Consider the following 25,503-nt stretch of genomic DNA (forward strand, 5'->3'; position numbering starts at 1 on the left):
CAAAATATCACACCCCACCAATGTATTCCTAATAAATACCTGTTATTCATGTCATTGTTATTAAACTGTTTGCAGCCATTGTGTTTCTAATCTTTGTTTTACATCAATATTCTAATTATAAAATAGACATATCCATTATTTCAGTCATACCTATCACTATTACTGAATAAGTACATCAACATTATAACAAATGTTACCTCTCCTTTGAAATGTAATTATTGTATATTGAATATCAAAATCAAAACAGAATCCCTTCACGTGGGAGAAAGGACAGCTCATTATGGGACCTTGGTCAAGGTGTCCTTATCTGTAAACTCAGGGATTGAGCCAGGTGGCTTCAAAGACCCCTTTAGTTCTACTTTGATTATAAGTTACACATGCATATAGTTAATTAGATTACTGACCAATCACACTTACATCTCAATATAGAACATAGATCAAGTAGTCTTGATAGAATGTCCTTAGGAAATTCTTAGAGACCAATTCCTGGGTAATGGATTTCTATCACTCTCAACAAATTCATCTGCAACGGACATTGGCCAAAGATGTGGCTCAGCTTTCAGGTTTGCTCCCAGTCCTATAAAAAAATCTTCTGCTTCCTATAGACATGGGTCCAATAGCTTAAAAAAAAACTCATTAGCTGTCTTCTGAAATCTGAAAACCCCTTCACAGTAAAAGGAAGATGGCCTTCAACATCACAGAAGTGACCTTGGGAACTGTAGAACTATTTTCTTTGGAGCAAAGGACTTTGGGACTCGTGGTGTCCCCGGTTGTGTCCTGGCTCGGCTGTCCATCTGGATCCAGCAGCTGAGGCCGGACCCTCTGCCTCCTCTCCAGATTCATATTCCTCATCGACGGCATGGAACAGAGGCCTGGGCCTTAAGACTGCCCTCCTGCCTCTGCCCGTGAGCTCTTCCTGGCTGCCGTTCCCTTCGTGACCGAAGTGCAATGCCCTCCCTCCTCTGTGTAAATTCCTCATCGGGATCCTTTCTTGTGTCCGTCGCCTTTCCTGGAGCATCCCTGTCCCAGAGGGTGCGCTGAAAGTGATGGGTGGGAATTCTGAGCCACTCCCATCGTCATCTAGGAAAATGTCAGGAGGAGGAGGTAGAAGACTTGATCAGAGTTAAGACTTCGCATCCAGATGACAAAAACTCAGTGCAACCCCACTTGTGCTCCTTATTTAAAAACAACAGAAGGAAATCACCAGGCCTGGTGGCGCATGCCTCTAATCCCAGCAGCTCCTGAGGCTGAGGCAGGAAGACTGCAAGCTCAAAGCCAGCCTCAGCTGTTTAGTGAGGCCCTAAGCAACTCAGTGAGACCCTGTCTCTAAATAAAAATAAATAAAATTAATAAAAATTTTAAAGGAGGGGCTGGGATTGTGGCTCAGCGCTCAGTGGTAGAGCGCTTGCCTAGCAAGTGCGAGGCCCTGGGTTCGATCCTCAGCACCACATAAACATAAATAAATAAAATAAAGGTATTAAAAAATTTTAAAAAAATAAAGGCTGGGAATATGGCTTGGTGGTTGGGTGCCCCTGGGTTCAATCCCCAGGACCCTCCCCCAAATAAATTTGTGGTAATATATACATAACAAAAAAATTAACCATTTTAATCATTTAGAATAACCATTTTTGTGTATGGCACATTTTAATCATTTAGAATAACCATTTTTGTGTACGGCATCAAGAGTAATTATATTTTTGCATAATCATCACCACCATTCATCTCCAGAGGTTTTCCACATTCCCTGGTTCACAGGTTCATAGGAGTTTTCAGCAGCCTCAGGACATGCCAGGGGTTTCAAGGTGAGACCTCTCTTCTTAGAAATCCCAGTGAGCCCCAAGGCAAATGGACCTTAGGAGAGTGAGTGGAGCCCCCCACGTCAGCTTGGAGCTCCCAGACATCAGAACAAGGGATATCCTGATGCTAGAGGGCACGGGAAGGGCTAGGACGGAAAATACTCCCTGAGTCTCAGGCTCCCTGGTGCAGGGACGGCCTCCTAGGGGACAGTCAGCGCTGAGGTCTTGCTAGAGGGCCTCAGGTTGTTCCCTGACCTCTTCCTGCTGCAGAAAGACTGCACGTTTGGAGAGAAGAGTGGATTCCAGTGGTCAACCATGCCTAGCTGCCCACTGAGGATGACCTCCGCCTCCCCTTGATTGTCATTGTAATTATTAAAAACTTATGAAGCATAACTGATAACACAATCCCACTTCGCTACTTCTCAGATTTCTAGTTTGGCCAATCTCAATTAGATGACGACACTTAGAACCACTTGAGTACATGGGAGAAAAGAAAACTCACTGGGACTAAGATTTCATTCCACGTCTATGTTAATTCATTAAAAAACTGGCATTTTGAGGTGTTGGCTTTCTTCCAGGAACACCTGTCTCTAACCAGGTGGAGTCTTCCTTAATGCTCCTCAATAGTAGCACTAAGGCCTAATTTTTCGTACACACCTAGTTGGTTCCAAGCCCTGTTCTAACAGCTCTATGTGCCTGTTCACGTGTGTACCTTCTCTGTGCCTGACTGACTTCACTTCCAGGCAGAACTTTTGCAGGTGGGTGCTGCCGATATTACCTTCTTCTTTACTGAGTACAAACAACAGTGAAGAAATTGAATTGTATTTTTTCTTCATATAGGACCTTGCTAATAGTTTGAATGTGGTTTGTCCCCACTAAAGCTTGTGTTGATGCTGAATTCTCAATGTGACAGTGTGGAGGGGGTCAAGAATTTAGGTGGTATTCACATCTTTTTCAGAAGACAGAATTAGTTCTCTGAAAAGCAGATTGTTATAAAGTGAGACAGCTCCTTTGTCCCCTCCCTCTCTTCTGCATGTGTCTGCTCACCATGTGATGCCACATTCTCACAGGCACTGCCCCCATATGATGTCATCCACCATGTTATGATACACGATGAGGACCTTACTAGAGGCCACGTACGTGATCTTGGACTTCCTTGCCTCTAGTACCATAAGCTAAATAAATCTCTTTCCTTTATAAATTATCTAGTCTCAGGTGTTGTGTTATAGTAAAAGAAAATAGGCTAAGACAGCCCTGTATAAAATTTCCAGACATTTGATGGTCTTTACTGAAATTGAGTAGATGCCATTTCCTGGAGGCATCTATTGACAGGACAGGATCCTCTGACCTATTAATCTAGGGAATAATATAAACATATTTCCCAATGTCATATAACCCATGACTTCTGGAATAAAAACTATAAAAAAACTAATAAAAAACTATAATAAAACTAATAAAAAATAAAACACTGTTTTGCAAAGTATAATATTTCTTTACCTTTCTACTTTTTTTTTGTAATGCTTATTTAAAATTTAAGTCTGCTTTGTAGTCGTCTCTGCTACTAGAGTCATGTGATATTGATGTTCATCGCATAAGAAATAACTGTAAGACTTTTTTATTTTCTATTTAAACAAATTACAAAAATAGCACTGGGTTATTTGCACCATGAAGTTATTTTAAAGTCAATCTATTAAACACTCTATATTTGGTGCTCTTTTGGTTTTTATGGGTTTTTTGTTTGTTTTGGTTTTTTGCTACCCTTTGTTTGTGGGATAGCCCTTTGATAATATCAAATAATATTAGTTACTAGAGTGTAGTCTGGGAATAGAAAACCAGATCAGTGAAACAGAATTGAGTGCCCAAAGCTCCCTGCAGGGTTCATGACTTCGGTAAAACAAAGGCCACATGTTATCTTGGAGGAAATGTGGTGCTGGGATAGAAGCACAGCCCTTGAAGCGATCTGAAGTTCATCTCTACCTTAGTCCTCACACAAAATCAATTTCAGATGATTGAAGCTTAAATGGGAAAAAATAAGCTATTAATGTTCTCAATGGGAAAAAATGCAGGAATCATTTCTTAATTTTCTGTATCCGTTTTTTTAGAGAGTTCTTCAACTTCATTTAACCCCATCAATCCCAAGTTTTATAATTCTGTGACTATTTCAACACAATTTGCAAAGGTGCAGTCAAATAGATTGAAGATCATAATTGAAAGCATAGATATGTTATTATTTTAATTAATATTCTTATAAAAATATTATTATTATATAACTGTGTGACATATTTTTAATGATACTAAGTTTTTCTAGGTATTCTAAAATCTGGGACAATGGGACAAAGGGTTAAAAAAATCAGCAACCAAAGGGGGAAAAAATGGACAAAGGCATACACAGAAAATTTCCCCAAAGAAAGGCAGTCATGGGCTGGGGATGTGGCTCAAGCGGTAACACGCTTGCCTGGCATGCACAGGGTGCTGGGTTCCATCCTCAGCACCACATAAAAATAAAAAATAAAGATGTGTGTCCACTGAAAACTAAAAAATAAATATTAAAATATTCTCTCTCTCTTTAAAAAAAAAAGAAAGGCAGTCATCTCCAAAAATATGGAAGATATTTAACCTCGCTGAAGATCAGAGATTCATATGAAAATTAAATAGACGGTATAAATTTACCCTTCCAGATGTAGATTACTCACAAATTTGACACATCTCAGTGATGATAAAGGTGTTTTGAAAAGACCATTCTCACAGACTGTTGTGATTAGTGATATAATCGTTTGGGATGATTGTTTAGGTAATGTATGTAATGTACAATTATAATTGTAATGTGTCAATCAAAAATAAAATAACACAAAAAAATTTAAATGTATTTGATTTTTGACCTCAAAATTTTACTTACAGCAAGGAACTATTTGGTTATGTATGTAAAAGTCAATCACAAGTGATATAAAGTGCTTATAATATATCAGTGCTTATTAGTTATTAAAAATTAGAAATATCTTAACTGGTTACTAATTAGAAATTAACTGAATAAGCTGTAATGCTTCTAATAACTATTATTTAGTCATTAAAATGAGTACTAGATTCATAGCTATTGACATGGAAATCTGTCTCCAATACTGTTGAATAAACCAACAATTTATGACATATCAAAGCATGACTAATATTTGATTTTATGTATAATGTGATGCTGTGTTCTTGTAAATTTTTTAAAAATCAGATAGGGTTGATCTAGGGGTCAGGGTGGCATAGAGAGAATAATGGAAGAATGCCAACCAAATTGGTTATGGCACTTATATCTGGGTGTTAGGGTTTCAAGTGCTTTTAACTTTCCTCACTATGCATTTTCTCTACTGCTTGACTTTGATTTTACAAGAAGCATCTCTTTAAATTAGAGAATTTATCAGTTTAAATAATAATTGCATTTACTTCTTAAAGATGTAATTCTACAATCCTGCAAACTTAGTTTACTTGATTTCCAATATGATTTTTCTTTTTCTACATTTTTATTGATACATTATAGTTGTACATATGATGGGATTTGTTGTTACATATTCATGTACCAATATGATTTTAAGGCTTAATATTTTAGGAAAATCAACACACATAATATAGCATATGGTATATATCGTATGTCTCCTTTTACTAATAGAAAACCATTTTATTCACATTTTAAATAGCAACTTGGCTTTTGTTAGAATAATAAGTAGCTTCAATAATTCTAAGAATTCCACTTAAGAGAAACCTTTAATCAGTAAATTTTAAGTTATTTCAGTAAAGATTAAGCAACTTTGGAGAATTCTGCTCATATTTAAATTGTGGGTGAAGCCCACAACTTCAGTAAAATGCACCTTTTATGTTTCTTTAAAACAGAGGTCAACTACCCTGGGTCTATATCTGGTCTGCTGTCTCTTTCTGTGGGAACCATGAGCTATAAATCATCGCCAAATTTTTAAATGGCTGGAAAAAAACGAAACAAAGATAATTGTTCATAACAAATAAAAAAATGAAGTAAAATTTAAATTTCAGTATCCATAAACAAATTATGAATTTTATCTATAAAGCAAGTTTTCTTCTTTTTCTTGTCCCATAGGTACCTTCATAATATTCATGATTTTGCTTCCTGGTCTGCAAATCCCACTGTATTTACCAACTGACTCTCTACAGGAAAAGAAAGTGGCCACACATGCAGGTTACCTGAGGACTCAGGAGCTCTTGTGTCCCTCTCTGGTGGCTGCAGGTTGCTGTAGGGAACCGAGAGGTAGCGGATGTTTTTGGTGCCAGCCTGTGGGTAACAAGTAGAAATAAAAAGTGGAATGAGCTTTTGCAATTAAGACCTTCCTATAGCCAATAAAGCAGAGGACAGACCCACACTGCAGTACCTGGGTTACATTACTGGCTTTCAGTCACTTCTGTTTGAAGAAAGCAGAGAACTTCCATCTTCTCTATGTATAAATAGTATTATAGTAATCACTCCACTTTTTAATATAAGGAGCACTTTGCATATTTCAAAACTTCAGATTAAAATATGTTCCTTTTTGTCATATAACTGACTGCTGTGAACCTCTGAATCTTATTTCCATCAACCCCACTGAGATTAGGGTCTATTTTAGTCTCAATTCCACCCAGAAATCCTAAAAAGATTGTCTGATGTGGTCTTAGGTGCAGTGGGGATGTGACAATTAGGCCCCAGGGTCTCAGCAAGAACAAACTCTTCCCTGTGTCCTCCTGGGAGGGCCAGAGGTGCTGGTCCAAAGAGGACCCCTGGCATGCTCAGTATCTGTCCTTTGTGGGGCCTGAGTCTAGACCCTCAGCACAGGGTCCATGTGGCAGTCACTGACCTCCTGTGGAGGGCAGTTCACTCCCATAAACCTCATGGGCAGGTGCCTCCGGTCACCTGGACAGAAAGCAGAGGTTGCTTGGTGTCCCTCCCTGGCAGCAAGGTTAGTTTCAGTATCAATGGTGGCTCAACTGAGGAGTTGATTAACATGTGCAGACTGAAGGAATGTCCCCACGCACCGGCTTTGCCCAGGGCAGGCTGTGACCTTTCCTCATGCTTTCTCTCAAGGTGTTCTGACGTCGGATGAGAATCTCTTTAGCCTGCTTCTCGCTTGTTTGGGGTTTGAGGTTGTATTTGTTGTAGGATGGGGTCTGCAGAGAGAATGGAAAATCCAATAGGTAAGAACTTCTCCAGTGCAATTTCCGGCCCCAGGAGGCCACGGACACATCACACACCTGAGACAGGTAGAGCAGGTAGGCACAGAGAAGCTTGGCCGAGAATTGCTTCCCTTGCAGGTAAGCAAGCCTGGGCCCTGAGAAAAATCTGTAACCTGTGGCTACTGTCCTTGGGGGCAGAGCTTAGGCTGCATCCAAGCCTTTCTCAGCTGTTCTAACCTGAGGTACCCTCAGACCTGGCTGCCCCATGCATGCTTTCTCTTTCTCAGGTTGTGTGGGCATGTGTGTGCATATTTTAATTTTATTTTATGTTATTGTGATGGGCCAGTGGTTCCTAGGCATTTGAATTTCATAGATAAGAAAGATATAAGTACTACTTTAGAAATTTCTAGAAGGTTGCTATTTTTTAAAAAATTTGCCAATTATGGAAAAATACCCCCCAAAATCGAATAATTTCTACCAATCACTATTATCATAAATTCAGGAAGGAAGAGATCTTTTAACCAAAATTAGTAGGAAAGACATACTTTAAGATAAAGAACAGGGCTGAAGTTGTGGCTCAGAGGGAGAGCGCTCGCCTCGCATGCTTGAGGCACTGGGTTTGATCCTCTGCACCACATAAAAATAAAAATAAGATATTGTGTTCACCTATAACTAATATATATATATATATATATATATATATATATATAAAACAACAACAACAACCAAAAAAGATAAAGCACAGTCCTTCAAATTCAGTTAATTTATCTTCATGATAAATTTCTTCCTTGTTCTTACCCAAGACCAGGAAATATTTGTCATGGATCAGAGGCCAACATTGGTGCTTAAACAGATGTTTGCAATACGAACAGCTGAGACTCCTTTTCTCCCTTGCTGCTACCTTGAGGTTCATCAGTGCATGACCACTTTTGGGGGGGGCTAGTCGGTGACATACTGTGTGCACTGATAAACCACAAAGTCCTGCTGCATGATGGAATTGGGACTGCAAGTGTTATCTCTAAAGGAATAATCAATTCAACTGCAATAGAGCAGACATTCTATCATCCAGATGACACAGAAGGCATAGCCTTTTACCAATGAATTGGAAGCCGGATATGGTAGTGCACGCCTGTAATCCCAGCAGCTAGGGAGGATAAGGCAGTAGGCCTGCAAGTTCAAAGCCAGTCTCAGCAACTTAGCAAGGCCCTAAGCAACTTGGCAAAATGCTATCTCATAATAAAAAAAAAAAAAAAGGTTGTGGCTGGGGATGTGGTTCAGTGGTTAAGCACCCCTGGGTTCAATCTCTTGTATCAAAATGTAAATAAGAACTAGGATCCTGGGCTTTATAAGGCTTCCAGTCTCCAGAGGAATCAAGTTAACAAGGATATAATTCTATGTGCCTGTGTAAGTGACACATGGTTGGGATCACCTGGGATTCGTAGAGTACAGGCAATAGGTGCTTGATGAGGCTTGGATGTGACAGGTTCATTGCTCTAGGGCATGCATTGAAAGATGAGAGAGTGTTATCCTAGGAGGAAGTTCCAGAAAGAACAAATACAGGGCCTGTGTATGACAAGGGCCATGAACAGACTTGGAGGGAGAAATAGGGGGGCTACTGGAAAAGAGAAGGAAATGGTTTGTAACCATGAGAACCAAGTGCATCACTCCAAGGGTAGTGAGAGACGAGACTGCAGAGGTCACAGGGGTGGGACAGGCCACCAAGAACCTCTCAAGGAGCGGAGACTTGATCCTGCAGACCTTGTGTCCCTTAGGTGGAGTGTACCCACACAAGGGTACCACCAGGTGATACACGGGGTGCAGAAAGAAAATACTGATGCCTCCATTTCTGTTGGTTTTTATCCAAAATGTACAAAAGGGATTAAGCCTCATTCGAACTTAATGCATGGGTTTATAGTGGGCCCTCAATTCATCCAGACATAGTCAAGTTTCCTGCCAAAACAGAAAATGGTGTCCCTAGTGGGGAGAGTTTGGCGACAGTGTCCCCATGCGTTCTATTGGTTTTCAGTTTCTTATTTGTGTGTTAGTGGATATGCAGCCAGTTGAGTAGACTTGTGGTTTTGATTATATATTAACTGGACGAAACCTCACAAAATAGATGATTATCTGTAAGGATTTCCACAAGGCAAGGTACAAATTGAAGGCCAAAGGAACAAGGGGAAAAGTTGACTTTGCTCCTCTCCCCATAGACACTCTTTATCAGCCACTTTGGATAAGCTAACTAATCTAACAAGAATTTGGCCAAAATATTGAATTGTGATGACAATTGAAAATATGGATTCTTAGCCATCACCTTTAAGGACAGACCTTAACCTAAGAGCATTTTATACACTGAAATATAAAACATAATGAATGATATGGACACTAACAGAAAAAGTATTTAAACATTAAAACTCCAGAATGTTGAGACAAAGTTTTATAATTTTCCATCAATGTTAAAGTCATACAAACCTGAATGTATACATATGTTCCTACTAGGAATTCCTATGCCCAGACCTAGGAGGAGGCTGCACTTCAACATTTGAACATTGGCTCTTCCATTTTGCCTCACCAACCATGAGCCTTGTCTATTTGGTCTTTTGCAGGGATCACAGAATTTCTATGCATATAATATACATGCCAGTTTTTTCCTTCTTCTCCCTCCATTTCTGCCCTCTTGTGAAGCTGATGGTAAGTGGTTAAAGTCCTAAATTTCCCATTAAACCTTGAGTCCTAAATGAGAGAAAGAACTCTGTCTTATTCAGTTCAGTGTTCCTAATGCCTGGCCCAATACAGATGTGTCTAAACTATTTGCCGTACAGAACAGAAATTGAACGAATTGCTGTTGTCCTTTAAAAAAATATGCAGAAACTCTGAAAGTAACCTGACCCCATAGGCCACCCCAGGAACTGCAGATCAACCTTTGACCTGTCCTTAGGTCTAAGGAGGTTCTTCTCAAAGATATTTGGAAGAAGTGTTTTCCAAATTCCATTCCCTTGCATTCCTGAGAGCTTCCTGTGTGGTGGTCCCACTGGGAATTTCCAGAGGTCCCTCCACTTCCCTGCTCATGTAGATTCCATCCTGAATGTGCCAGAGGGACAGACTTCAAACAGGTGTTGGCTGGAGATACAGCCCATATCAACCGTCTATGACGACGATCACCTAGAGTGAAACCCTGCACTCATTCTGGAGCTGCCCCCAAATGACTCCTAACTCCCAGGACAGACTCTTCCAAGACTTGGACAGTGAGGAACACTCCCGTCACCAGGCCTGGACCTATTACCCAGCCTGGAGGACCTCAGAGGGCTTCTACATATTCTTTATATCCCTCAGCAAAAATGTAGATTTCTTACTAGACAAAGTATAGTTGTCCTGGGTTACATTTCTATGATGAATTTTCCCTTCAAGAGAACAAAAGCATCATCATCATCATCATCATCATCATCATCATCATCCATGTAGAAGAGAAGATTCTCATGACCCTGGTAAAGCTGGAGTTAGAAAGGAAAGCCAAGAAGGGGTGGGATTGGTGAGCCTCACTCACCAAAGTACTGAAAGAGAAGGCCAAAAGGAATCTCCTAGCTGTCACCTCCCTGTTGATCAATTATGTTTTCCTCACTGGATTCCCATGGTGCTCATGTCTAAATCCTGTAGGTGAAAAGCAGTCAGTGTACTCAAATTGGGGGAATTAAGGAAGAAAGATGCCACTTCAATTAAAAGGGAGAACTCCGGAGGCCAGACGGAGGAGGAAATTTAAAAAAAGAAGGAAGGGGGCTACCTGGGATCCTGCCCCAAGTGAAGAGGATGGGTGGTGAAACTGTTTAGCATGGGTTGGAATTCAGGATCTCCACATCCATTTCTCTATCGCTTCATCAACATGGGGGGAAAGCTGGGCACCAGGTACCTGGTGGTGCTTATATACACCCTTTGGCTCTCACTAGGAGGAAGTTCTTATCTATTGATCTAAGGCAGGATGCGATTTTCTTACTGAAACAGTTTCACTTGGAAAGATCTGAAGGCAGTGAAATTCAAGCAGCTCTCTTGATGGTGACCTACATTCCCTCAGCTGGGCTGCAGCCTTTCACTGACACAGCCCCCTCACCATGGACAGGAGGCCAGAAGACCTTCACTTTTACTGGATTGTAAGTCTGATATCATGGAAAGAGTATTGGGCAGGAGGTCAGAAGACCTAAGCTCTGAACTTGGATTGGTTTGGGGACCTTTCATAAGTCAGACCATCAACTTCACTAATTTCTGTGCCTTCTACTTGAAATGAAGAGCTTTGATTTTATGATTTTTTTATTCGATTAAGATTATCATCTATAAAGAAAGACGAAGGCCCTCACAATGGACATATGTGGTTATTACGATCGTACCCAAGAATCAGGATGGACGATTAAGTCTTCAGATTTTGAAAATAAAGTAAAATAACTCTTAAATGGATGATGTCAGCATATCTGTCATTTAATTCAGCCAAAAGTTCTTAGGACTGTCTCATTCATTGCCCTCAGAAATATTCTTGCATGTACATTGGTCTAGCGACTGACATCTACTACAGATTCCATACCTATTTCCAAAACTGAAAAATAAGATGCTTAATACCTTTCTTGCTTTTTTTTCTGGTCTTCAGCATTATTGTTTCAATATTCTAAATGACTTTGACTTTCTTTTATTGTAGCTGAAACCACTGAGGCAGCTCTGCTATCTTCAGTGCCCTGGTGCCATCTGTCTTTGGTGTGGTGCATGAGCTTGACTGCTTATCTGCCCTTGGAGGACAGGGAGACCTGATGGTTCTGGAAAACTCCAGGCTGCAAGGCTGGGGCAGCCTGACCCCTAGAGACAGCAACTAGGTTTGCATTTCTTTTTATGCTACAGGTGCCAACTTTGTAGCAGAAACATGACAATTAACTTTCTGTTCTCCAGACTGAGCAGAGAGAACTTGTTCTAAGTGGCTGCTTTAGAGAGGACATGCGAACAAGAGCAGGTTCCTGAAGGCATGGTTCCCAGGACAGGCAACAGCAATGAGGCAGATGACTCATACACACCCTTTGTCGAACTTGGTACATGTTGCGAGTCAGGATGTCCCTCATGGACTCCACATCTTCAGGGGAAAGTCTTTTAATTCCTTGTATCCTCTGGGCCCTGGAAACATCATTAGAGAAAGAGGAACATTATTCTCAAATCTTGGCAAGAGATACCACATAAACACCAGGGTGCCCCATACGATTGATGACCCTAAGTTTCAGAACCCCTTTATACATAAGTTTTTTTTTATTGGTATTAATGAATTGATTTGAAATGTCAGAATATGAGTCTTGAAGCTTCAAAAAAGAATTCCTCAGAGCTCTTATGTAGATTTAAGGTGACAACCAAGTAATTTTTCCCCTGCCACTCTGTTACAAATTAACATGTTTGTAACATACAATAAAAATCAATTAATAGAAAAGGATACCATAAAATGCAATCCAAATGTTTTATAAAATGACTCAAAGTTTGACTCTTTGTTAGTTCTGTATTTAATCTCATTATGGACAGGGTGACAAACATTTCACAGACCCACACCATCCACATGACATATTCTGAGTAGCACTGACCTAAGAAATATTAAAGCTGCAAGGGTGGTACATTTATCTTAGAATCGGACCTTCAGAGATTTTTATTTTGGTTAAAATAAAGAAAACTAGAATCGCATTTAACAAAGGGAATCAAACTCTTCACACCATGAAGGTCAGTCTGCTTTGAGACACTGGGCACTATGAACCCCCGAAAGAGTTTAAAATCCAGGTTATGCCCAGGTTAGCAGTCAATGAGCAATTGTCCTCTGGGGATTTCAAGTCACAACATTGCTATGGGAAGAATCCACATGTGACAAGTGTATTTGATTACAATCTACTGGCAGTAATTTTTTCAAAACTTTTTATTACGTGAGTAGTATGTATTTATTGAAGGAAGGAAGCAAGCAAGCAAAAGAAAGAACAAGCTACGACTTCCTTTTAATATCTCCACCTTCCTTCCTATCTTTCTATGAACCCTAATTGTTACTTGACTCCATGTTTGCTATTTCTAGCTGCCGCTATAGTAAATACGTAAGGGCACTGATGGCTTTAATATCTGCTTTCATATGTTTCTAGGTTAATTGATCTCAGAGATGAGTAATGATTAGTTCCAATACAGGCCATAGTTAGGCATTTTCCCCCCCAAATTAGTATCTATGTGGTCATAAATTTTAAGGATATTTAAAATGTAACATGCAATTGGAAGGAGATTTTAAAGGACTTGGATACCAGACATCACCTCATGCCAGGATTTTATTTAGCCATCCTTTCTGTACATTGACTAATGCCCTTTCTACAGAATTATTGAAATCAGAGGTTCCCTATCCTAAGATAGGGCGAAATCTAAAGCTGCAAATGTTACCTCTATTGATATTCCGTTACCAGCCTTGGTGATCTAAACATTATTATCAGGGCATTTGAACCCTACTGTGTAAATGTCCTTCAAATAAAATTTATTTTGAATTAGGTACACTCACACACCCTCATAATCTGAACACATTCCTTCATTATGGTGGGTGTAACATATGGCTAAACAGAAACACCAGCTAGCCAAACAGTTCCATTTTCTACGTTCATAATAAAACAGACAAATAGGAAAAAAAAAAAAAAAAACAATGATAAAGGAAATGATAAAGTGAAACTTGATACAGCAATAGAGTTATGCTGGCATTTTCCCCGCTGTGTAATTGGCCACTTTAGGAAGGAGCAGACTTAATTAAGCTCATTCAGGCTGTGGGCTGGAATGAGTAGTTAGGGTGTCTCAAAGGTAGGGCCTCTCCTGGACTCCACAATGAGAAGCCGCAGTGGCAAATGGAGGTGTGGCCAACTTGAGTGGGGTGATGCCTGGAGGTTTTTTTTTTTTTTTTTTTTTGGACACTTTGTTAATAAAATTATTCCTGAGATGTTCACATCACAAGCACAGGAAAGACACAATCCTTAGAAAAACCGAGTGGACAAAGATGTCTGGGTCAAAAGATTCAAATGACAAACTCTAAGACTCTTGACCCTGGAAAATTCACTTATTGTCCATAAAGGAAATCCCCGTCACCTTAAATAAAAGTTCTGTGGTAATTTCATGGTTCCTAAAATCAAACTAGGAAAACCTCCATCCAGATGTATTTGAATGCAAGTTTCACTTGTGTGTGTGTGTGTGTGTGTGTGTGTGTATGTGTGTGTGTCTGTCACCAGGGATTGAACCAAGGACCTCATGCATGCCCTACCAAGTGCTTTACCACTTAGTTACCTCCAGGCCCAACTAACTCTTTTTTTCTCAAATGCCATTGTAATATAAAAGGTAGCTTTAATTCAACTGGAATCTAGAAGATTTTATATCCATTCCCCAATATGAATTCCCAAAGATCAAATATTATATCCTGTTTGTTTAGAAAAATACATGAACTTTTAATAGTGTAGCCCTGAATTCCATGGGAAGAGTGTGGCTGGAAGCCAACACATACACACCATCAGCTACTCTGTGCACCAGGCTACCTTCAGTTTTTTTTTTTTTTTTTGAGTCTTTTTATTGAGACCACCTAGATGACTAGCATTTAGAATAAACGAAGCATGGATGAGAAGATGACTTCACTCCCTGTAATATCACTTTCAATTCTGGGAGTGAAATATCACATCAGAATCTATATCCCAGAATTGCCACAAGAATTCAGAAATGGTGCACTCTTTCAAAGTGGGATCAGTTAAAAAAGTTCTTCAATTACAGTGGAACTATTTTATGCTTTAAAAACAGATGACACGTTAAAATTACTTGGGAGTTCTAAAATATAATACGATGAGGCCGTATAGTTGCAGTCTTGTTATGGCAATAAATTTATAAATATTTTAATGCGCCTATGATATTAATCAAGATATTTCTAAAGCTTCAACATTTTTAATCATTTGGAGCTTCTTGTCCTCTAAGAATTTCAAATAGCTTATCACTCATGAGTAAAATAATAATGAAATAATAATGAAAGTATGCATTCTGCCTATTCCATAGAGTAGGTTTGATATTTGAACAACGTAGCAGCAATGTGGTTTCATAGAATCAGTGTCATCTGAACTGTCCTGTGGACAACCCTGGTGGTAACATTCTCCTGAAGGTCACAGAATTTCGAAATCTCAACCTTTTGTAGAACAATTGCTTAAACTTCTAAAGAAAAAAAATATATGAGCATTTTGTTGTTATCATCTCATACAGATTACTAAAAAGCGAGCTGAGTACACACTTCTTTTTCCTATTATTGTTTGAAGGTTTGTTTATGAAGAAATTAGCCGCTTTGATCTCAGGAGGGAAGTTCCTTTTTGCTTGATGTCCTACAGATTTCTGATGAGATCAAATAAATGCAATTTAAATCTAAACCTGTATTAGATATCAGCTTAAAAAAAAATCCCCTCTCTCACCTCAGTTAATTAGCTAGTTGGGGATATAGTAGTAGAAAAACATTTCTTACCTGTAAGATTCCCTTTCTAATCTGGAATCAATATCTGAAGAATTAATTGAATCGGGGGAAATGGATTGGGAGGCGACTCTAAATAAAGTTGGTTTAAAATCCCCTTGAATGTGGGGCAGTTGCTTATGGCCAACATAATATAGAGATTCAAAATACATTTTAGCACATGACAGACTGATTCTCATTTGAGATAAGTGCCCCTACATTCCTAGACCAAGTGCTCATATAAATGGAGAGCAATGCAATAGAGGAAGTTGCTAATGGTCTAACTGCCTGGAGCTGTCCAGCCCTCCCCTACCCCTGCATTAACTCCAGTTCATCCTTCAGTGAGCAGGTTACATGCCAGGAGGCCAGCACGCTCACCTCTCCTCTCACATACTAGCATAGCTCCCTATCATTGATGATTGCACATTGCACAGTTTTTGGAAAAAATGAATGTCATGACCCTGCTAGAGGATAGTGTCCACAACAGCAGAGTCTAAGTCTTCTTTTACCATGCATGATACGCAATAGGTGCCTAATAAGCAGCACTGGAGCTAAGGTACCAAGTGTAAGGGGTAAATAATCATTAAGTAAGGTTTGAATGCAATATTGTAGAAAATGCAGGAAAAAAATCTTTAATGAATAAAGTATCAACATTTTTAATGAAAACAGGATCAGCATTCCTGATTTTTTCCTGTTGCTTCCGGTTCCACTCGGGCCCAGTCCAGCTTTGCCAGTAAATATTTGTCAGCACTTTCCCCTTTTGGTATCAGAAGCTTCCTTAAAGCCGTGCAATGAGAAGCACCCACAAAAACAAACAAGCCACAAAAACAATCTCACTAAGGCAGAAAGCTTTCTGTTTATACTGCTATCCTCAGGGAATCTAGTTTAGATTTTTCTCAGGCCACATTATGAAGGAAATGGTGTTTCTGATTCATTAGCAGGTTAGGGAGGAAGGTGTTGTCTGAGAAATCACACTCAAGCATCAGTGACAGTTTTGTGGCTAACTATTTTTAGCTTTTCTCTCAACTTGCTTTTCTAATGTGAGAATGTCAGTGAGCTCATGATCAAGTGTTTTTATCTGCTGAAGACAGGATAGAGGGGTTAGTGTCCCTTTCCCTAAATATATAAAGTGATCAATTTTCCCAATTCATAAGTCATTCCTTGGAAGAAAACTGAACATCTTCAGGAGGTGAATTAATTCTTGTGACATTGAAGGAACTCTCGTTAAATATCAGAGAGGTAAAGCCGATTTTTAAAATGTCTAGCCAGCTGTTGGGACAATTGGTTAGCACATGGTCCAAGAGAAACACCTTGTTTCAAAAAAATCATCCTGTAATGATGGAATTATACGCAGGTACCACCTCTGCCCACACCGCCTCCACCTCAGCCGCCTACGGTCCTTTTTTGTCAGGAAGCCAGCCAGTGATCTGCTCCTGCTCCAAGCTAGTCTCACAGTCTCACAATGACCTTTGCCTTAGACACAACTGCCAATGCAGCTTTCTCTTTAAACAGTCAACTGACCAGCACCCTCTTTGCTACCACCACTCAACCCTTTGTGGCTTGGATGAATGTCACCCGAAGGCCAGGGTGTTGATAAAGGGAGAGCCCTGAGGACTTTCAAAACGCAGAGTCTAGTTAGAGGTTTTTAGGTTATTGAGGGTGTGACCTCAAAGGGGTTTGTGAGACCCCAGTTTCTTCTTTTCTCTGTTCATTGGTTTGCGACGTGAGCCCTTGCTTTTACATGTACCCTTGCTGTGGTATGCTACTGTCACCAGGGGCCCAAACTAATGCAGCCACCAGACCTAGGACTTGAACCTTCCCAAGCTGTGAGCCAAGACTAACATCTCTTTACTCCATAAATAGCCTGGGTCCGGTATTTCACTGTAGTGACACAAAGCTAATACATACATCCCCAAGCCCAGGTTAGCATCTCAGAGAGGCAACATGTCTCTCCTCACATAAGAGAGGTAGATAAATGAATTATGGGAAGGAGAAAAAACACAGTGGTAAGAAGGGCAGAATCATGAATGGGGTTTAAAGAACAGAGACTGCTGGTCAAGAGGAAAAAAGAGAAAATCTTATACCACACGCTGCCATTCTATAAATGTACTTGCTCCCTCCCAAAGGAAGATATTGTATAAGGGGGCAATTTTTTTAATATTTATTTTTCAATTGTAGTTGGACACAATACCTTTATTTTATTTATTTATTTTTATGTAGTGATGAAGATCGAACCCAGGGCCTAGCACGTGCTAAGCAAGTGCTCTACACAATCCCAGCCCCTAAAGAGGCAATTTTTGCTAGAAAGTAATTTTTCTCAAAAACAAAGTGATATATATATTGACTCTGGACTAAGCCACAACATGCCAAGGTTTCAGTCTTAGTTTTGTATGATTCGTCCTCACTGCTGTGGTTTAGGTCAGTGTCCCAAAAGACCATGTGTTAAAGGCTTCATCTATAGACTATGGTGCTATTAAGAGGTTTGCAACCTTTAAGAAGTGAGGTGTTCAGGCCTTTGGGGTCCTGACTTTGAAGGAGATCCTAGAACCCCAACTACTACCTCTTCTTCTCTTTTAAGTCTCTGCCATGAAGTAAACCATTTGGCCATATACTGCTGCCATAATGGGCCATTTCACCACAGGCCCAAAAGGAATTTAGTCAATCATTCACGGACCGAAATCTCCAAAACATTTTCTCTTTATAAGCAAATTATCTCGGGCATTTGTTACAGTAACAGGAAGCTGACTAACACACTCATCTTTTTGCCTCTTCCCTCCAGTATTACCTCTAAAGGGAACCATCAGTTAGTGCTCCCTGGAATTTGGACAATGAAAGTCTGGATCAAAAAAAAAAAAAAAAAACAGATATGTCTTACTGATTGGATATGGAAAAAGCTGTAGAACTCAGAATCCCAGTCTCTACCATCTCAATAGCTTGTTTCATTTCCAGCTTCTTGTACAAAGAAACGATGCTTGATTTTGGCTGGTTCTTTCGGATTAGGATTTTCCGTAAATATCTATGATCAAACTTTTTGAACCTAAAAATGAAAAACAACATTTTGGAATCTTTAATCTCCATGTGTTTTCTGAGTACACGTTTTTTTCTTAAACTACTATTTAACTTCATTCTGAAAAACATCAGTGCCTGGAATTCATAGAATTTGAACACTTTTTTTTTTTTTTTACATTCATAGTACTTCTGCATTTTTTCAATAAAGAAAGAATGGCTGACTGCCCTGAATACATTGAAAAATCAACTAAACAAAAAGAAAAGGACAAGCCATAATCAGGGCAAAAAGTGTGCATAAGAGGAGAGGGAGAGGCCCAGCCCAGCTCAGCATCAATTGTAAGAGAAGAAATGAGGGGGCTGAGGCTTTTGAACAAGTGTTCCATTCTAATAGCTCCTAAGAGCAGCTGTTGCGCTTACAGTAATACTGCCCTATTCAGCCAGAACCCAGTAAGGGTAAATGTCCCTGTAGTTATAGCAGTTTTGCCCTATTATGTTGCAGATAATTTTGAATCTTGACAATTAAGGGGGAGAAAAAAAAATCCCACATATGTCCAAACAGTCTGAATGATGGAGACTCTGAAATGGCTAGAGACTGATGGCCGCTGACTATTGTTAATAACCTCTGTCCAGCCCACTCTGAGTGCCTGTGGCGCCCTTGGAGTGGCCCATTTGTTTGGAGTTGAAATTTTCAACATTTCCCATCAATTCACATCCAGAGAGTAGTTTTTCTGCTGCTTTATGTTTTTTTTTTTAGAGGGGAGCATATCTGCCCCAGCTGCTGGCTTATTGTCTGGGGATTGGTTTCCTGATCTGGGAGGCATCAGTTAAGTCCCCTCCAGGTATGGCGATCTGACTTCCTAAACTTGGGGATCTGTTTGGCTCAGCCCACGGCTACTCTGGCTCCAACTGGGTCACCACCCTGACCACACAGTTTTCTGCCCTTTTTCATAAGAGGCCATAGTTCCTGTTAATTCTTCAGTCCACTGTGATCAGCTCCCCCTGAAAGGAAAGTGACCAGGACACTCTAGAGTGACCTTCACCCCCACTTTCACGACTTGTCTGACATTCTTCTTGCTAAGCCCACCTTGACCTTGTACCATTCAACTCCAAGGGCTACTGTGGCCCCACCCCACTGGCCTCTGTGACTCTTGATATGCTAAGCGGTTCCTTGGTGCTCCCCACATCCTAGCTCACTCCTGCTTCCCTTCCAGCCTCCTTGGCCACCTCCTTTCTTTTCCTTACCAACCCCAGGTAATCAGGAGTCCTCAGTCTGTCTTCCATCAGCATCACCTCTTTACATGCTTAAAATAATCTCACCCATGCTCACGGCTTTAGCCACCAACGACTCACAGCTTACAGCCCTCATCTATAGCCGCGCTATTATCTCCAGAAAAAGAATGAGATCGTAAGTGTGAGGTATGGCAGAGGAGAGGGACTTTGGCGTTTTTTTAAGAATCATCATGTAGGAAGGACCCTGAAAGATCTTCCATTGAGATGTCCACCACCACAGAGGAATCTCTGCCCCAGGATCCCTAATGGTTCACCAAACTCCCTTCACGGTCTCATGAAGCCAGTCATTCCACGCTTCGACTGCTCTTATCCTGGGGGATCTTGTCCTTGTTTTAAACTTAAACATGACTTTTCTAATTTCCACTCATAGTACTAGTTCTCTCTGATGCAACCTAAACCAGGTTTACGGCCTCTTCCACTAGAGGCTCTAGGCATGACATGTCTGGGATTTCCAAGGGCTTCTTGCATGGTATGGCTCCTGGGACCTTTAGCTTCCTGGTCCTCTTTGAAAGTTCCCAGGAATGCCATAAGCATGCTTTGTTACGTGCAGAAACCCTGCGTGCCTTACTTGTCTCTCACTTGGTAGTGGCTCCAGTGCCCACACACATCTTCAATTCCAGCCTTCAAGTGATCCATCAGCTGCCAAAACCAAGACAGAAGAAAATCACTCCTGGTGAAATGCAGACTCTAAAAGACACACAGGGAAAGCTGATACACATTTGAAAGTGGGGGAGGCTTGAATTTCCGGAAGCCTACCCCCTTTCTTCCTCTCTATTCATGTAACTAAAATATGCCATGCCTTTCATATTATGTCAAATTAGTTTCATGATTGAAAGACTCTCTAGATAAGCTCCTTGATAAGTCACATAGTACGCAATGAAAAGAGGCATTTGCTGGCATTGGCTTTGAATATTTACCTAGAATGATCTGGGAAGTTTTTCATTACTGAAAATATGTGGATGCAAAGTCTAATAATTAACTGTTACTTTTAATTCCATTGCCAAAACAAGAACATGCCTGTATCCAATTTATGTAGTTTCTCAAAATACAGTTCTTCAGATAATCTATCGTGATAACATATAATGAGACAACTTACCTATATTTCCCATTTTTTTAAATCTATGTATTTACACTTCAACATTCGAGGCAATTATACTACATTCATTTCATCTACAACTGTTTACAGAATTTAGGAGAAATGCAAGCTTAAAATAATTACAAATTAATCTCTAAATAATTTAAATTATGAATCACTGGAGTCTATACTAATTTCTGACCTTTTCCTTTTGAAAAAAATTAAGATTCTAAATTATTCTTTAAATACTTAATTGACAAATTGCCTGTGGATAATTATAATTTTTTTGAGAAAAAGAGTAAAAACTGGTAAAGAAATGATATATCCAGGTTCTACATATTTAGGTTGTATTGCCTTGTTTCTCAAAGTAATGAATCCAAATAGATAAAGATAGAGACAAAAAAAAGTATACAGTTATGTTATGGCACTACATGTTTCAAAACACTCTCTATCCCTTTAAATATTTTCAAATGATCTTGAAAAATTTGGCTGCATTTCCTGAAATTTAAATTACTCTAGTTCCTCAAGTATCTTTTGCTATGAAACTCAAAGCTGATTTAGGAAGATTTCATTTATTTCTCCCCCATTAAAATTGTGAACCGTCAAAGATAGAATTGTAGTAGTTATTTGGCTCAATTATCCCCTGAAAGCTTGCATTTCTGAACAGCAAATATACCAAGTGCCCCCAATCACTGCTGGGCACATCCATTGCCCCGTGGGCACAACAATCAAAAAAATGATTTCAGAATATTCTTTCATAAACGAGCTGACATCTATCTCTGTATGTGTGCATCTTCCCTACATTAATTCTCAATTCTATTCCAGGGAGCCATACAGAATGTTATTCTATGTGTATTGTGTTGAACTCAAACAGGTAGAAATCAGACTGAACTTCATACTCACCTTTGCCTGGATAGAGTTCCCTCAAAAACTGCCCCCAGACTACATTTGTAATCTTTGTACTTTCACCATTAAAAGATTTTTTTAAAAAAAGAAAAAAGAAAAAGGACCCCATATTCCTGTGGAACAATGATTTTAGAAGTAAGACAATTTTGAACATTAGTCACTATAATAGTTCTTCTAAGGAATCAAATTGACTAATCAAGTCCCCAATTATTCAACCAAAAACAAATCTAGATATTGTTGTGATTCTGTAGATATGATTAAAGTTCGTAACCAGTTGTCTTTAAGCAAGGGAGATAATTTGAGATGATTTCAGTGGCTGGATTTGGTCAGTTGAGAGGTTTTCACAACACAGTTGAGCCTTCCCAAATGAGAAAGTGTGCTGTGGATAAAAGCTTTAAATCATGCCACAAAGTTTCAGCCTTCCCTTCTTGGTCTGTCCTATGGATTTGGGACTTGCTAACCTCTTTCTACAAGAGTCTAAACCAATTCCTTGAACAAATCTCTTTATATTTCTTCTACTGGGTCTGCTTTTCTGTTGGACCTTGAGGAAACACCGCCATCTTGAAATGAAAGGGAGAGAGAAGGGGGTAGAATGAAAGAAGACGGTTGGACCCTGCAATTTTACAAGCAAGAAAGAAACTGGCCAATAAAACCACTCAGCTTGGAAGGCATGCTACCTTTTACATACAGGAAGTATGGATCAGAGGATAGAGTGAGCACTAGAGGGTAAAAGAAAGAATCTAAGGACATTATTTCCAGGCCTTGAAACCAAATAGAACTTTCCCAGAAGGACTTTGCAATTCGCTTGGGATCCATGAGTTCATTTTCACTTCCATTCCCCCACTTATTGAAAGGGAGTGTCAATACCTGTTATCCAGCAACTGTCCTTGCAGTATAATTAGGAGACAGATAACTAGTTTCCTGACTTTTATAGGATGAGAAGTGAAATTGTGCCTTAAAATGGATTCTACCAAGAGTCCCTGATGTAGATGATTGAGATGATGATATCTGGGACATTTTAACTGATGAAATTTAGATGAGATATGGACTTGGAGTTGATGCTTTGGTGGATTTAGATTTCCATGATACTAGGATAGAGTGAATATATTTTGCAGGTGGAACAAATATAAATCTTGGAGAGACAAGAGAGAAGAGTGTGGTAGGCAGAATAATGGTCTCCCAAAGAAGTTTACATCCTAATCTTTGAGACCTGTGAATATGATGGTTTATATGCAAAGGATAACTCAGATAACCAATGGACTTAAGGTTATTAGTCCACTGACTTTAAGACAGAGGGAACATCTAGGATTATCCATATGGGCCCAACGCAATCACAATGGTCCTTCAGTGTGGAAGAGGAAGGCAGAAGAGCCACAATGGTGTGACATGAGAGAGACCTGTCAGTCATTCCTGGCTTTCTGGATGGAAGGGACCCAGCCAAGGAACACGGAAAGCCTCTAGAAGCTGGAGGATGCAGGAAAACAGATTCTTACTTAGAGCTTCCAGAAAGGTATTGTAGCCTGCCACACCTTGATTGTGTCTATTTCAATGCCTACCTCCAGAACTCCAAGATGATACATTTGTGGTGTTTAAAGCCATAAACTTTTGTTAATTCCCTACAGCAGCAAAACTAGGAAACTGTACGATCACGTTTAGTGGAGGTAGGGAGGAAAGAGGCTACAAGTCTAGTGACATGTACCCAAGTCTCTAGAACATTCTCATAGGTGACAAATGGGCAACATCTTATGAACTCATAACTTACACGGGTATGAAGCTCTTCATTGATGGATTCTTTTTTATTGGTCTTTCTGACATCCAGGTATCTGACCAGAGGACCAATTGTGATGCCCTAGATCATAAACAATGAAATAAAGGGTTGTGCTGAGATGAAAATCACCACTACAGAGAACATACCTATTATGAAAATTATTACAATGACTAATTGGTACATGTTTGTTTCTAGCTTTTCTTGAATATATGCTTCAATGTTTACTTTTGTTCTTAATTCTTTTAAGGGCTGTAATAAAAATCATATTATCTGTATTTTTATAAAGAGCTTGATTTCATCCCTTAAAATAACATTTCATTAGTTTGTTAAGAGCTAATGCCAACTGAAAGAAAAAACTTTTGCTATCCAGTAATAATTGGAGTCTTGTTTTCAGAGATGTATAGTAGCATAGTTATTCACTTGTGATCCCAGGATATTTTATCAATGTGTTGCATTAGTCAAAAAGCATCACATTTTAGAAGTTAGTGACCCATCATGAACATGACCTAGACATTTTGGGGAATTTTGTTTGGGTATGGAACAGAAATCTAATCAGATGAGTTTCCTGTATTTGCATTTTAAAAATTAGATACACAGTCTGAAGAGATCTATTTACATTAAACATTGAGGAAATCTACCAACCTGAATGAATGCAGTAAAATATATAACTACCAGTGTAGCAGTGACAAATAATTTCTTCCTAGGAAAAAGAGACAGAGGAAGCAGAAATGCTAGTGAAAAACTTCCAGCTCCTCGAACACCACTGTAGAAAATTATGCACTGGTCCTTGATGGAGAAGGGGAAAGTCCGAAACTGGTTACTGACATAGAAGAGGGCAAATACGCCTAGAAAGGGGGAGATACATATTAGAGCAGGAGCCGCAAATGGATGGAGATCAAATGCTGGTGGGCTGAAGCTGAGGTCTCCCTGCCTGCCCTCCAACAAGGCAACCCGATTCCAGCACACCCAGGAGTGCCCTTCCCAAAGAGAACCCTCTGAGGGCCCTTCACTTGTTGGCTGGGGAGACCACAGTGCCTCAACTTGGAAGTCTTTGCTGGTGGCTTCCTGCCATGTGTAGTTTGCACATGTGTGTTTAAAATAACAGAATCTTGCTGGGCAGAGTGGTGCACACTTGTAAACCCAGTGGCTCAGGAGGCTGAGAAAGGAGGATCGCAAGTTCAAAGGCAACCTTTGCAAAAGCGAGGTGCTACACAACACATTTGAGACCTTATCTCTAGATTAATACAAAACAGGACTGGGGATGTGGCTCAGTGATCAAGCGCCCCTGTGTTCAATCCTTGGTAACCCCCAAAATAAAATAAAATAATAGAATCTTAATTTTTGTGGGTGTGTAAGGGGATATTTTTAAGCTATATTCATAATGATTTCTCTGCCTTTCAAAATTAGTTAAAGCAAGGATATTATTTGGGAAAAAAAAATGTTTATCTCATATCATCATTGGCTTCCCAAAAGAGGTCTGGGATTTCAGTGTGAGGAGAGTTCTCTGCTTTCTAGTAACTGTGACCTCTAAAGCTGAGCCAATGTTTTCTGGTTGGCTCTGCTCATTTTGGGGTTCAATGCAACAAGTGAGGGGGCTCCCAAGGGCTGGGGCTGGGAACTCTTTTGCCAGAGTTTCTTAAGCCGAAGTTGGAAGTTAGGGCAACGTGTCTGGACATAAATTCTGCCTCCCAACGTGTCCCACAGGACTTAGCCACCACCAATGTGCTGGTTCCTGGTGGAAAAGGTTCCTCCCAAAAAGCTGTCACTAATGAAAGAAGAGGCTTTATTTCAGTAGAATGAATCTCTCCACATACTCAAGGACCTCCAACCACACAGGCTTTACAGCCTCTGTTAACAGTGATAATATAAAAGACAGAAGAATTCAAAGGTTTCCTTTTGTTTTGTTTGTACTGGTTTCTCTATATGCCAGTCATGTGAACTTGAGCAAGGTTATTCGTCATTTCAAGCCCCCAGAATCTTCATCTGCATAACAGAGATGAGAGCCATCCCTTGGTTCTGG

The 25,503-nt window shown here is 39.8% G+C and overlaps 1 protein-coding gene across 1 annotated transcript in view; it reads right to left on the reverse strand.

Moving 5' to 3' along the window:
• Positions 1-724: 724 nt before the first annotated feature.
• The window catches only part of Slc9a4 (solute carrier family 9 member A4), a 54,182-nt gene continuing 29,403 nt past the window's right edge, over positions 725-25,503 (reverse strand). The window contains exons 5-12 of the mRNA XM_027951834.2: positions 24,126-24,328; positions 23,478-23,564; positions 20,303-20,373; positions 18,311-18,472; positions 11,993-12,089; positions 6,813-6,944; positions 5,991-6,078; positions 725-1,080 (exon numbers count right to left, since the gene is read on the reverse strand). Coding sequence (XP_027807635.2) covers positions 725-1,080; positions 5,991-6,078; positions 6,813-6,944; positions 11,993-12,089; positions 18,311-18,472; positions 20,303-20,373; positions 23,478-23,564; positions 24,126-24,328 — 1,196 coding nt within the window. The remainder of the gene's footprint in view (positions 1,081-5,990; positions 6,079-6,812; positions 6,945-11,992; positions 12,090-18,310; positions 18,473-20,302; positions 20,374-23,477; positions 23,565-24,125; positions 24,329-25,503) is intronic.

This window comes from Marmota flaviventris, chromosome 14 (genome assembly GCF_047511675.1).
Source record: "Marmota flaviventris isolate mMarFla1 chromosome 14, mMarFla1.hap1, whole genome shotgun sequence".
NCBI classification, from domain to species: Eukaryota; Metazoa; Chordata; class Mammalia; order Rodentia; family Sciuridae; genus Marmota; species Marmota flaviventris.